The sequence below is a fragment of the Globicephala melas genome, chromosome 10, assembly GCF_963455315.2.
Source record: "Globicephala melas chromosome 10, mGloMel1.2, whole genome shotgun sequence".
In the NCBI taxonomy this organism is placed as follows: domain Eukaryota; kingdom Metazoa; phylum Chordata; class Mammalia; order Artiodactyla; family Delphinidae; genus Globicephala; species Globicephala melas.
The window spans coordinates 98,078,712-98,091,949 of NC_083323.1; the positions used below are offsets into that span (position 1 = coordinate 98,078,712).

The 13,238-nt window shown below is 37.7% G+C and overlaps 1 protein-coding gene across 3 annotated transcripts in view; it reads left to right on the forward strand.

Moving 5' to 3' along the window:
- FERRY3 (FERRY endosomal RAB5 effector complex subunit 3) overlaps positions 1 to 13,238 on the forward strand; it is a 51,006-nt gene that overhangs the window by 9,617 nt on the left and 28,151 nt on the right. For all 3 annotated transcript variants that reach the window (XR_009565529.2, XM_060306408.2, XM_030834672.3), the window contains exons 5-10: positions 215 to 314; positions 405 to 526; positions 5,692 to 5,798; positions 6,166 to 6,363; positions 7,209 to 7,337; positions 11,493 to 11,567. Coding sequence is in view for 2 of the 3 variants with exons in the window: in XM_060306408.2 (XP_060162391.1) it covers positions 215 to 314; positions 405 to 526; positions 5,692 to 5,798; positions 6,166 to 6,363; positions 7,209 to 7,337; positions 11,493 to 11,567 (731 nt within the window). In the remaining variant the exon portion in view is untranslated. The remainder of the gene's footprint in view (positions 1 to 214; positions 315 to 404; positions 527 to 5,691; positions 5,799 to 6,165; positions 6,364 to 7,208; positions 7,338 to 11,492; positions 11,568 to 13,238) is intronic.

Genomic DNA, 13,238 nt, shown 5'->3' on the forward strand with positions numbered 1-13,238 from the left:
CAAGGCTTCAAAGTGCCTTCCAGGTAGTATAGTTGCCCTAACTGGACATAGTCCTAGAAAACAAAAATTTTCTTTTGACTTTGTAGAGGTTGTTCGATAAATCCGCAGTGGTTGTATTAAAAATTTGATGAATATATCTTATATATTATAAGATATATATCTTATATATATATCTTATAAGATCTATATCTTATCTGCTTTATTTATGGTTCAGACAAGGCATTGAAATGGAAAAAGTGATGCAGGAACTGGGAAAATCACTGACAGATCAAGATGTAAATTCACTGGCTGCTCAGCATTTTGAATCCCAGCAGGTGAGTGAAGTGTAATGACTTTTGGATTGCATTTTCCACTTATTTATTTTTGTAAAAGAAGTAGTTAGTCAGTGTACTGTCTCTTTTTAGGACTTGGAAAATAAATGGTCCAATGAATTAAAACAGTCGACTGCCATTCAAAAGCAAGAGTATCAGGAATGGGTGATGAAACTTCATCAAGACCTAAAAAACCCCAAAAACAGCTCTCTCAGGTATTAATCGGGTGTTGTTTTTATTAGATGAAGGTCATTGTCAGTAGTAGTTTGTATTTATTGTAAAACTGGACCTTTTTAGTTGTAGGTATTTTTAAGTTGCCGGTGAAAATTCAAGATAATTTATACTTCCTGTAACACCTTTCATTTTATAGACTTTATGTGGGTGATTTGCGGGGTGGGGCGGGTAACTGGCTGTTTTACAGTAGTGATTTCCCTGCTAGAACTTAGCCGTAAATCTTGTGGGTGTGTATACCTAAATACCGCCATCACTGTCTCTTGTTTCCTTAAGTTGGTTTCCTTTCAGTGCAATACACACTGGTCGACTGCACCTTAAATGCCAAGCACTCTTTAAGCAGAAGAGCAAAAAAAAGATAACTGCCCATGTGGAGCTTATATTCTAGAGACACTGACCTGTGAATAAAACAGTACTGTACAGAATGATGTGTGCAGTAACAGAAGCATGTACAAGGTACCAAAACAGTCTAGAGGACTTTCCATAAGTCACAATTTGTGTGGTACCTTATGGCCTAAATACATTGTGTTTCATGTGTTGCCCTAGAGCTCGCCAGTGCCTTTTCTTTCCTGGCTGTGTACTCACCTTTGAGAATTTCTTCTTTCAAATCCTAAAGTATATCCGATTGGGAATATATTTAGTACAGTATAATAATCCTATTTCCAGCATCTGCTAGTGTATGCTATAAACATTTAGATATTGCCCTTTATTTGTCTAATGTCATTCTCCCCCACCTGTCTTGCGTTGAAGACAAAAACCATGTCTGTTCTTCTGCTGTTGTATACCCAGGTCTTTATCAAGTGTCTAGCTCTTGACACAGGCATATAAATAAATATTGATGGGATGGGTGTAAACCAGGCAGATGGATGGATTATCATTAAACTATTTACCTGACACAGTCTGTATCATCTCTTATTATAATCTGTCATTTGTGTTGTTGTTTTCCCCAAGCCAACACCTTAGAAATATTTAAACAATGTTTTATAATTAGAAATGGGATAACCTCCTGGACACTAACATATATATACCCCTCATTTCAAATGAAAATAGTGCTGAACACAATACAAAGGGACAGGTGAGGCGACAGACAGGCTGGGAACACCTGTGTACTATGAGGTCCAATGGTGTTTCTCAAATTGCTGGTTGCAGTCTGCCAGGGACCATGCTGGATCCTTTACTTTCCAATTGGACTTTTTAAAATGACAATAAAATGGAATGGAATTGAATGGAACAGAACTGAGTAGAATAGACTAGGGAAAAAAATACCAGCACGTTGCTCATGTGTGCGTTGAGCCACAATGTGAAATATGTACTCTATACTGTGGTCAGAAAAGTAGGAAGTCATCAACCTATGGACTCTAAGAAAGCCCCTTGCTACAACATTATCTCCTGCTTTGCTACTCTAGTTTCAGAAGGTCATTCTATAGGATCAATTCCTTTGTGTAAATACTGGCCTCTAGCTGCTGCTGCTTTAAAAACCAACTATTCCTGGGAAAGAGTATCTTCACTGTGACTGGGTTAGCTTGCTTTCCTTTTTGATAGGGATTTCCTTGGGGAGCAGAAACCTGTTTTCAACATAACTACGTATAGAACTCCTGTATGAGATTGATCCATTTAAAAAGTTTATTTATTTGTTTATTTATTTTTTAACATCTTTATTGGAGTATAATTGCTTTACAATGGTGTGTTAGTTGCTGCTCTATAACAAAGTGAATCAGCTATACGTATACATATCTCCCTGTATCTCCTCCCTCTTGCGTCTCGCTCCCACCCTCCCTACCCCACCCCTCTAGGTGATCACAAAGCACTGAGCTGATCTCCCTGTGCTCTGCAGCTGCTTCCCACTGGCTATCTGTTTTACATTTGGTAGTGTATATATGTCCATTTTTGCCCTTTTGTTTAAAGTCAGGTCTATTGAAGGATAAATTACATAAAGTAAAAGTCACTTGTTTTAGGTTTACATTTTGATGAGTTTTGACAAACTTAATGAGTCATGAAACCATCACTGCAATCAGGACATAGCATTTCCTTTTTATACCTTTGTATTAACCCCCCTTCTCCTTGCCCAGCTTGTGGCAACCTGCTCTGATTTCTGTCCCTGTAATTTTGATTTTTACAGAATGTCATATAAATGGAATCAAACTGTATGTAGCAGTTTGTGTCTTGCTTCCTTCACTTGACATAACGCTTTTGAGACTCATTCATGTTGTTGCATTTATGAGTGGTTCTTCCCTTTTTATTGCTCTGTTATTCTTTGTTTATCCATTCACTCAGTGGTGGACATTCAAAGTATTTCGGCAATTATAAATAAAGCGGCTATAAACACATACTGGTCTTTCTATAGACATATGTTTATAATTTTCTTATGTAAATACCTAGGAGTGGGCTTGCTGGAAAACATGGGAAGTAAAATCCATGGTGTGCTTAATTTTATAAGAAGCTGGTTCTCCAAAGTGGCTGTACCATCTTGCACTCCCAGCACCAGTGTGGGAGGGTCCCAGGGGCTCCTCACCCTCGTCAGCACCTGGTGTTGATATCTAGCAATTCTAGTAGGTTTTGTAGTGGCATCTCATTGTGGTTTTACTTTGCATTTCCCGGACAGCTACTAACATTGAACATTTTTTCACGTGCTGATCTTCTATCCATACCTCTTGTTTTTTTTTTCCATTATTATTATTGAGTTGTGAAAGTTCTCTATATATTCTGGATACAGGTCTATCATCAGATATGTGTTTTACAAATATTTTCTCTCACCCTGTGGCTTGTTGTTTCATTTTCTTAATGGTTTCTTTTGAAGAGCAAAGTTTTTCATTTTAATTAAGTGCAATTTATCAATTTTTAAATGGTTTGTTTCTTATCTCAGTTATCATTGCCTAATTCAAGATCACAAAGATTTTCTCCTATGTGTTCTTCTAGAAATTTTATAGTTCAGACTTATACATGTAACTCATTATGTATTATTTCATATATATTATATGTAAATTTAAATATATCCACTATAAAATAGTAAATAAATACATCCACTATATATATGTTGGTCTGTAACTTTGTTTTTCTTATAATATCTTCATGTGGTTTTGACATCAGGGTAATGGTGACATCATAAAATGATTGGTGGTCTGCTGATGAGCCTGTCAAAGGAATTGACGTCTGTGATCATCGATCTGATAACATGTTTTATTTCTGGTACTTCTCTCTTTGCTGAAATTCCTTATCTGTCCTTGTGTGTTGTTTTACACGAAATCTTTTAGCATATTAGTCATAGTTATTTGAACGTCCCTTTCTTTTAGCCCCAGTATCTGGGTCATCTCTAAGTCTGTTTCTGTTGATTGCTTTCTCTCTTGACAGTGGGTTATTTATTTATTTATTTATTTATTTTTGCTTGCTTTTTTGGGTCTTCCCCCCTCTCTGTTTCTCTCTCTCTTTTTTAAACTGAATGCTGGCTGTTGTGTGTATTAGAAAAGAAGAGACTGAGGTCAATAGTACTTACGCCCAGAAATGAGCAGGCCGTTAACGTGAAGGTTATGGAAATTTAGTCAGCAGTCGGGCTGTGTTTGGTTTCTGCTCTTCAGTCCACCATAGGCTTCATTTTCTACAGCAGTGCACTGCTGCCACTTTGTGTTGAGAGTGGGGCTTTGGCTTCTAGACTGTTCTCCTCTGTCATCCTGCTCCACCCTCAGCTTTCAGTAGCCTTTGCAGGCCTGTGCCACAGCAGGAGGTCCCCATGTGAGCTGTTGCTCTGCCCACCCGCCAGCAGTAGACTAACGTTGTTGTTACTTGGTGCCAGGCTCCTGGTCGGCGGTGGGAGACGGGTCTCTGTGGTCTTTGTCCAGCTTCAGTCTTAGCCTAAGTCCAGCAGATCTGGGCTTTGGGCTTGGGGCACTCTTAGCACATCTGCCTGTGCCACCGAGTGGGCTGTCTCTTCTCTTGCCCTGCCCCCAAGGTTTTCTTGGAAGCGCCTGCTGGAGGCCAACAGGAAAGAGTTTGCAAGAGCATATGCAAAGTCCCCCGGTGCCTGGAGCTCATAGCTGTTCTAAATGGACATGCTAGCCCATACTTGACCTTCAAGAATTTGTTAAAATTTTAGCTGATTTTTTCTTACCCTCTTACATACATTACAGCAACCTATTTCTACTGTGCCCTGCCCAAACTGAAAACTATCTGTGTGTCCTGTCTCTCCTTCTAAAGCGTGTCACACTTTAGAATTTAGTTTCTTGGTTGCCTTGTTACCTCAAATCTCTGATGAGCTCCAGAAAAGTTATGATCTTATAGGTTATCTGGGCTTTTCTTGCTATTAGCATGGGAACATCATTGTCTTGTGGCTTTCTGTGTCCTAAGATGAGGATATTTTATTAATATAAATTTATATGAATTTACTTTGGGGTTTAAATTTGCCATATTTACTAATGAAGTCAATCAGTGATGCTAATGAGACTGTTTGGATTTACCCCAAAAATGTAGTCAGGGGAGTGGATGACTGTTCCAGACTTATACCATCTTCAGCTCACCATGAAATTTGAATTGAACAGTTGTACAGTTCTGGTGCCTCCATGGAAACCTTTTCTGGAAGTGCAAGAGCAGAGTAGAGCAAAGAGAGAAGTCCTTTAATGGGAGACTGTTGGTGGTGAAAAAACAGGAAATGGTAAAACAACAAAAAAAGAGAGGATATGAATACATCAAAACGAACTACATCTTTTTTTATTATTTGACATTTATTTGACATTTTAATTTCTAATTTTCCTTTCTATCACTTCACTTATTTTCTAGTTTCGCCAGCCCTCAGGCTGATATAGGATATATTAAAATGTCATTTTAAACATGTTAATGTTAGTCACTTCATTTAATCATTCTCTTAGGCTACTAAGAAATATTAAATGATGACATATAATCGATATTGTAATGACTAAAACAATGTGCATAACTTACTGAAAGAAATAACCAAAGACATGAAAGAATAAGTAGGAATTTTACAACCTGTGTTAATGATCTTACTCGTCCCCATGGATAAAGGATAAATTTAGGAATAAATTAAGTGCTACTTTCTGCTGTTTCATCTCATTTAACTGTAAAGCTTTCTTTCCTTTAGGAAAGGTTTTTGACAAACATACAAAAAAGAAAAAAAGCGTATCAATAATTTTTTCAATTTCAGTGAGGAAATTAAAGTTCAACCAAGTCAGCTCAGAGAATCCGCTGAAGCAAATGGAAGGATTTATGAGGAACAGAGAAAGTTAGAAGAAAGTTTTACCATTCACTTAGGTGAGTGTATTAATTTTTTGCAGTCACAATTCATTGTAACCTGTGAAACTATTTTTAATGCTGTAAGAGAAAACTCCCTAGCATGTGAGTAGAATATACCCAGGTTCTTTTTATTAAAAATTGTGTTCTGCTCCAAGAAAGCCTATAGTTTATTGGCTGTAAGTTTTCTATTTTAGCTCATGTATTATTTCTCTGCAAATAGAAAGATGCAATGTTAATAGTTATTCAAATAGAAAATTGCAAAAGGCCCATTTTAATTATTCATAGCACAGATGTATCTGGATTCTTGCCACAGAGATTTGCCTCCTGCCCTGCTGGCTTTCTGCAACTGTCTAAGTATCTTTCTGGGCTTGTTGCCTACCCCCAGGAGCCCAGCTGAAGACCATGCATAACCTGAGGTTGCTGAGAGCAGATATGCTGGATTTCTGTAAGCACAAGAGGAGCCACCGAAGCGGCGTGAAGCTGCACCGACTCCAGACGGCGCTGTCGCTTTACTCCACGTCCCTCTGTGGCCTGGTGTTGCTAGTGGATAACCGCATCAATTCATATAGTGGTATTAAAAGAGGTAAGTTAGCATTATGCATATTTATGCCATTAAAGTTCTCCATTTAATGCCATTCTAAAAAGAAAGGAATTAGTGAAAAACTTAAAAAAAGGCTTGAGCCACCCCAGTATTCATGTAGACCAAACAGCACACATACCCAGGCACTGCCATTTGAGGTTTGTTTCATACTTCAGCAGGCCTAGGGTGCTTCAGGGTATTTCATTTTTCTTAAAATTCTATCACATTGTAGATAATACTCTTACAGGATCCTTGTTTCAAGGTATAACAAAAAGAATAATGAAGATATAAATGTATTTTTCAAAAAGGAGCAGATCCTGACTCAGTGAATTTTAGTTCATCCATTTGTCCTTTTTTTCTTTCTTTTTTAAAATAACCTATTTCTTAAATATGCTAGGTAAAATTCTACTTTCCCTCTTAGTACAATTTTTTATGATTATTTTAAAAATTTTAATATATAAAGTATATTCAGATGTATAACTGTTTTTAAAAGAAGCTTGAATAGAGTTTATTTTCTATGATAAATAAAAGAACCTTATATTTCTTAGCACTTTTGGGGACTGGATTATGATCAAAGTATATATTATTTAAAGAAGGTTTGGACTTATATTAAAATTTCCTTGCCTATTAATTGTTTACTCTTCTGGGCAATTGAGAGATTAAGTTTCTGATCAAAACCAAATTGTTGTCCCCTAACTTAGTAAGACATAATTATTGAAAGGACAAGTATGAGAAGTCGTCCTCGTGAATGCTGTATTCTCTTGCTGCTAGACCTCATTGTCTGTAAGTAAATACTAAATACTTGATACTTCACCTTTAGAAGTTCGTAACTGTGTTGGGTCCCTTAGATTTCGCCACAGTTTGCCAAGAATGCACTGACTTCCATTTTCCCCGAATTGAGGAGCAGCTGGAGGTTGTCCAGCAGGTGGTACTTTACGCCAGAACCCAGTGCAGGAGCAAGCTGAAAGAATCTCACGGTCAGTGAAACTCAGACTTTTTTAAATTTCACTTTCAGGATGTTCTGTCGCTAAGCACTCTTCTAGCATATGGGCCATCTGAAGCAGAGAAAGTTGTATCGGTGGGAAGATGCAAGAAAGAAATTAAGAACAAAATTCAGGGTCTTTAGAAGCTTGAATTCTGTTCTTAATTTCCTTGTTTGTGTGATTTTGTTCAAGATCCTTAGAAAAACTGTTTTTAAAATTCAATTCACTAGTTATACTTGAAGTAGGCACTCAGTGGACAGTTGGTGATCTTTTGATCCAAGTTCTGTATCTCTAAAATGGATATAATTAGTACTATAAAGGACATTGAAATCATAGAGTAAATAGCCCCAAATATACACTTTTTACATGTTCCATCTTTGATCCACTTAGGTAGCACGAAGTCAGTTACAAGAACTGGTTTTGGTTGTTCTTTTAAAAAATTACTACGTTTAGAATTATGTCCTGCTTTTTCTATATTTATCCACAATCTGAACATCCTTCTAGGAAATTTACTGGAAGATGATTTTAAAGCTATGGAAGAAGTTCATGGCATTTTTCTTTGGAAGATTTCTATTTATTTATGCATAAGGAGACCTTAGGGAAGACATAAAAGAAAACACTCTGACTCAAATTATGGAGTAGTTCTGCTATCTTTAATTGAAAAATGAAAGTTTAAAGAGCAGTCTTTTTAAACATTAAATTGGCGCCATAAGTCTGTGTAGTTGGGAGCTGAACATAAGGGTGCGCTCATTTGAAAATATAGGGGGGCCTCCCTGGTGGCGCAGTGGTTGGGAGTCCGCCTGCCGATGCAGGGGACATGGGTTCGAGCCCTGGTCTGGGAGGATCCCACATGCCGGGGAGCGGCTGGGCCCGTGAGCCATGGCTGCTGAGCCTGCGCGTCCGGAGCCTGTGCTCCGCAACGGGAGAGGCCACAACAGTGAGAGGTCCGCGCACTGCGGTGAAGAATGGCCCCCGCTCACCGCAACTAGAGAAAGCCCTCGCACAGAAACGAAGACCCAACACGGCCAAAAATAAATAAATAAATAAATGTTTAAAAAAAAAATATATATATATATATATACACATAGGGTGTGTTTTTCTTATTTTTCTGACATTTCATGTTATGTCACAGGCATAAAATTATAATACATGCTCCCATCTGGCTTGAGTGCATACTCAGTGTTTTATTATTTCTTATGGAAACTTGATGTCTTGCGCAGGAAATGAAATACGGCAGGGTTTTAAACGGTTGCTGGTCAGACCTTTAAATCTACCTCTGGTACTTTGGATGTCTGTCTTGTTTGTTTGTTTTGCAACTGCAGTGTTTCAAAGAAACCCTTATATACTTTGGGTTCACATGTTTTGTATTTTTTAGTAAACAGAGAGAGAGACTGCTGTATCTTTGCTTGGTGTCTTTGTTCCCTATCCCATGAGGAATTCCTCCCATTCTCTTGATGCTAGAATTCTAGAATGCAGCTCTCTAGGCTCAACTAGAGAGCTGTGATTAGCAGTCACGGTAGTTTTCGTGTTCATTCAGTAGATGTAAAAAAAAAAGCGTTTTATTTATATTTTAATCATTTCTAAAATAGGTAAAACAATCTGAAGATTCACAATTCAAACTGTACAGAAGAGCATACAGTGAAAAGTCTTTGTATCTCTGTCCACCAGCCATCCAGTTTCCTGCTCCAGAGGCAGCCAGTGCTGTGTCACATGTACCTTCTGGACGTGTTTATGTGTGTGTGTGTGAACAGGTGTACGTATGTATTTTGCCTTTTCACACAAATGGCAACTTTCCCTGCACACTTCTCTGTCCTCTGCTTTTTTTCACTGAATAGTTTATCTTGGACATCATTTCATATCTGGACAGAAAGAGCATCCTTAGAGCTTTTCACTGCTGGATAGTGTTCCACTGCAGGATATCCCATTAGTGATCAGTTCCCTATTGATAGACATTTTATCTGTTCCCAAGTTTTGCTCTTATAAGTGATAGTGCATGAATAACCTTACACGTATATTGTCACGCGTGACTGAGCGTATCTATGGAATAGATTTGTAAAGAGAAATTCCTGAGCTAAAGGGCACATACGTTTGTAATTTTGATAGTGTCAGCAACTGCTCTCCATAGCGGCCCCGGGTAACATGGCTTTGTAGTGGCGACGTCTGTCACATACAACAGAGCCAGGCTGAGTCTTAGGAAATCAGTGTGGAAGTGTATCCCAGCGAAGGGCCTTTCAGAAAATTACAGTCTGTCCTCTTACTCTTCTGCCATCTCCTTCCTCCATCTCATTCAAACTAGCAAGGATGTGATCAGACACATTCAACTATTATTCTTAGTAGTAACTAAAAGCATGAAGATTGAGATCATGACAGGTGTGGGAGAAGGCGGAGGACGCAAAGTTTATGAGAGGAAGTTTTTAAACCACATACGGTTAAGGCAACGTGTGTACATCATGGTAGTATTTTGTTCTTGTTCAAGCAACTATTTTGTGGTTTAAGTGAGTCAGTGAAACAAGTAGGTTTATAAAAGACTACTTTCTTGGAGGAACCCGCGTGTTGTTATAGAAGAGTTTTGCGAAAATACTTTCTCCATCTTTTCCTTTTCTGAGCATGCCCACGTGTTTGTTCTACACGTTTACATCCTGATACGCAAGTACTGTCTATTCTAAGACATTCTGTTGTTTTTCTCACTGTGCCTATTATATCAGCATCTTTATATTTCTGTGGTTCATGATAGCCAAAAGCAATTTCATTTTTTGTACATGTTTTATATACATTAAAAAACTTAGCCATCTTCTTAGTATTATAAGGTATTACCATTGAAACACGGAAAGGGAGATGGACTAGAAACTGTTCTTTCTTGTTTACTTAGTAGGGATTCTGTCTGTTCGTATTCCACATGAACAAAATGAGAGTCTTCATTTATTGTTTTTGTTTTCTGCGCTGTGAGCAGACATTGATTCAAAGCCTATCGATTACATGGGTCTGTATGAGAATCAGACTGTTGCATTACATGTGGATTCTGGCAACACAGAGCCTTCTCTCTATGCCTCTCTCCCCCTCTGTCTGTTTATAAAATATATGCATTTACAAGGTATGATGTTGTAAATCAGTTACTCGAAGTAGTCAGTGGGTAAAAATATTAGGTTACTTTTATTCAGAACTCGTTTGAAACCGTAAGGCTCCCTTGGTATTTTCAGTTTACTCATTTGAAGTTCTGACTGTTCTCAAGTGATTTTCTGATGTTGAAGGCCATTTCAATATAGTTTTATATTTAATTTGAATAAATATACAGCCTCTTAAAGATAGCTACTTTGAATGCTAATATTCATCCTGCAGTTTTCAGTTCTCATAGAATTCTTATAAAATTCAGATGTATCTTCTATTAAAAATATATGTACATGTATAAAATAATTTGTGTTCAACCATAATAATGAATGATCAAATGTGATAAATCTTATTTTACCAACATTTATCCCTCAAAGTAATATCATGCCTTCTAAAAAGGAAGAAGAACTATTGAATATCTGAAAAAAAAATTCCATTTGAAACAGAATCTCACCTGTCTGTTTGAAAGAAATTGTATACAGTGTTAGATAAGAAGTAACAAATTTCAGGAATGGGCTGAATAGCAGGTGATTCCTGGTGCTGCTAACCATTAGCTGATCGTCCTGAACAAGTTATATCAACAGCAGTGACTCAGATTCTAAAAATAAAGCTGGCCACCCCACAACTGTCTAATGAAGTCATTTTATGTGTAGTTAGCTTAGTGCCCTGAACCTCCCAGATGAAAAATAGGGGATTGGCAAGTCTAAAGTGGTCAAGACCACAGGCTTTGGAATCTGAGTATGTGGGATCGAGACCTGGTTCCACCACTTACCTGTGCCTTCCCCGTTAAGTGAATTAACCTATCTAATCCTCTCTTCTCGTGTATAACGTGACGAGAACACTAGTCCCTCATAGGGTTGTGGTTAGAGGGGTTTTGTAAGAATTAAATGAGACCATCCATGTAAAGCATGTATCTGACTACCTGGCACCTAGAGATCCTTAGTAAATTTTTGCTGTTGTTGTGGTTGTTTGGGGAATAGTAGTAGTAATGTGTTTTCATATGTTATTGTGTTCTTTCCCGTTGCATAACTACCTTATGAATAGATTCTGGAAACCGAAATGGAGGAAGTGATGATAAGACTAAGAATGCAGATAGAAACTATTTAAACATTCTACCTGGTAAGTATTATTTTACTTTAAACTGCAATTTTCTTAGAATCACATACATTGAAATCATAGATTTGAAACATAAGTGCTTATGGTGTACCTTATAAAATTTTTGTTGGTCAGTGTATCACTTTAGAACATTGTATCTATCATCTATAAACACACTGTCACAATGTTCTGCAATTAAATCTTTATTCTTATAGTAGCACTGACTTTTCCTGGATCCAGGAAAAATTGAGAAAAATTCCTCAAGCCGTTGCATAAGTCTAATCATTTTTTGCTATTTCAAATGTCCTCTTTTATACGTTGTTTCTTAGTTTCTTAAATGAACCAAAAAATAATTTTTACTATGAAATAAACAATAGTAAGTAGGGGTGTGAACAGTTGAACATGTGGAAAGAACATGGGTCATCTGATTTAGCATCTTTCTTATTGCCATTGCCCGGTAAATTCTCCTGCTTTATTATTCTGGGATATATTGTTTATCAGCTGGAAATTCACTCTCTTGATCCTCTTCCAGGTTGAATGCACTCTGATGATCCTTAGTAGTGTTTGTATGACAGGGCATAACAGGGAAGGCCTATTTGTAGACGTTATAAGTGTAAAGTCTTTTAAACCAAACGGTAAATGTTGCAGGTTCATACACAACCAAGTTTGTCTCCTCACATGTCCTTCCCCGGATTTTCTGCACATAGGTCGTCACATTCCATTTATTCCTGGTGCTCGTTTTGTCTCCCGGCCAGTTCGCTTGTGGCCATCAGCTTCCGAATATGCTCCCACCTCAGATAGCCCACCTTCGCGGCTAATGTTAGTGGCAGATTGCATCACCACATGCTGTTTCCTCCACTTTGTGGAACAGGAAACTGTCCTCTGCTCCATCTAAAAATACCTTCATTGAGACAGGATTTATTGTATTTCTCTTCATAGATCCATAATTTAAATCATCTATATTTTGTGGCTTTCTTAAAATGTGCCAATCTTACCTCTTCCGGAGGTACCAACGTCTGATTTTTTTTAAACTTAACTCTTTACTGCTGTATTTCTGTTCCTTCTTGCTCCTTTTTGGAAAAAGCCTATAGGTTAGTATCTCATTATTACCAGCAAATCAGAAGACTATGTCAGAAGTCCTCATCAGCAAAGAAGTAGTGACAATTCAGTTAGCTATGCTGATAGCATCTGAATTTCCATTTGGGTAAAGGACGCTGCATGGCCAGGAAGTGTACAGGAGGTGAGAAAGATCCAAATCACAAAGTGCCTTTAGAGTTTGAAGTTGCAAAGAAAAAGTTTGATTTATGTATCTTTTAACCAGTGGGTTTGCTTTATCATTATCTAAGTATTTGTAGTTTATATCATCTAATTCTCAAAACGATTTTGTAAGGAGAGCAGTCAGGCATTATTTTCCCCATTTAATTCACGAAGTACAGAGGATCTGTAAGTTGAATTGATTTGACCAAGATCATTCCACCAATAAATGCTAGAGACCAGATCTTTTTAACACCCAGTCTGGTCCCTTTTCTACCATATTATGTTATTTTGATTACTACTACCAGCTCCGAGACCCCCATCCTACTAACGGGTAAAATGAGGCCCAGGACAGGTTATCTGAGGTCAAACGAAGCAGTGCCAGTTTGGGGGTTAGGAGCACCTGACTTGTCCACTAAGTCCTCGGCCTCAGTCCTGGAC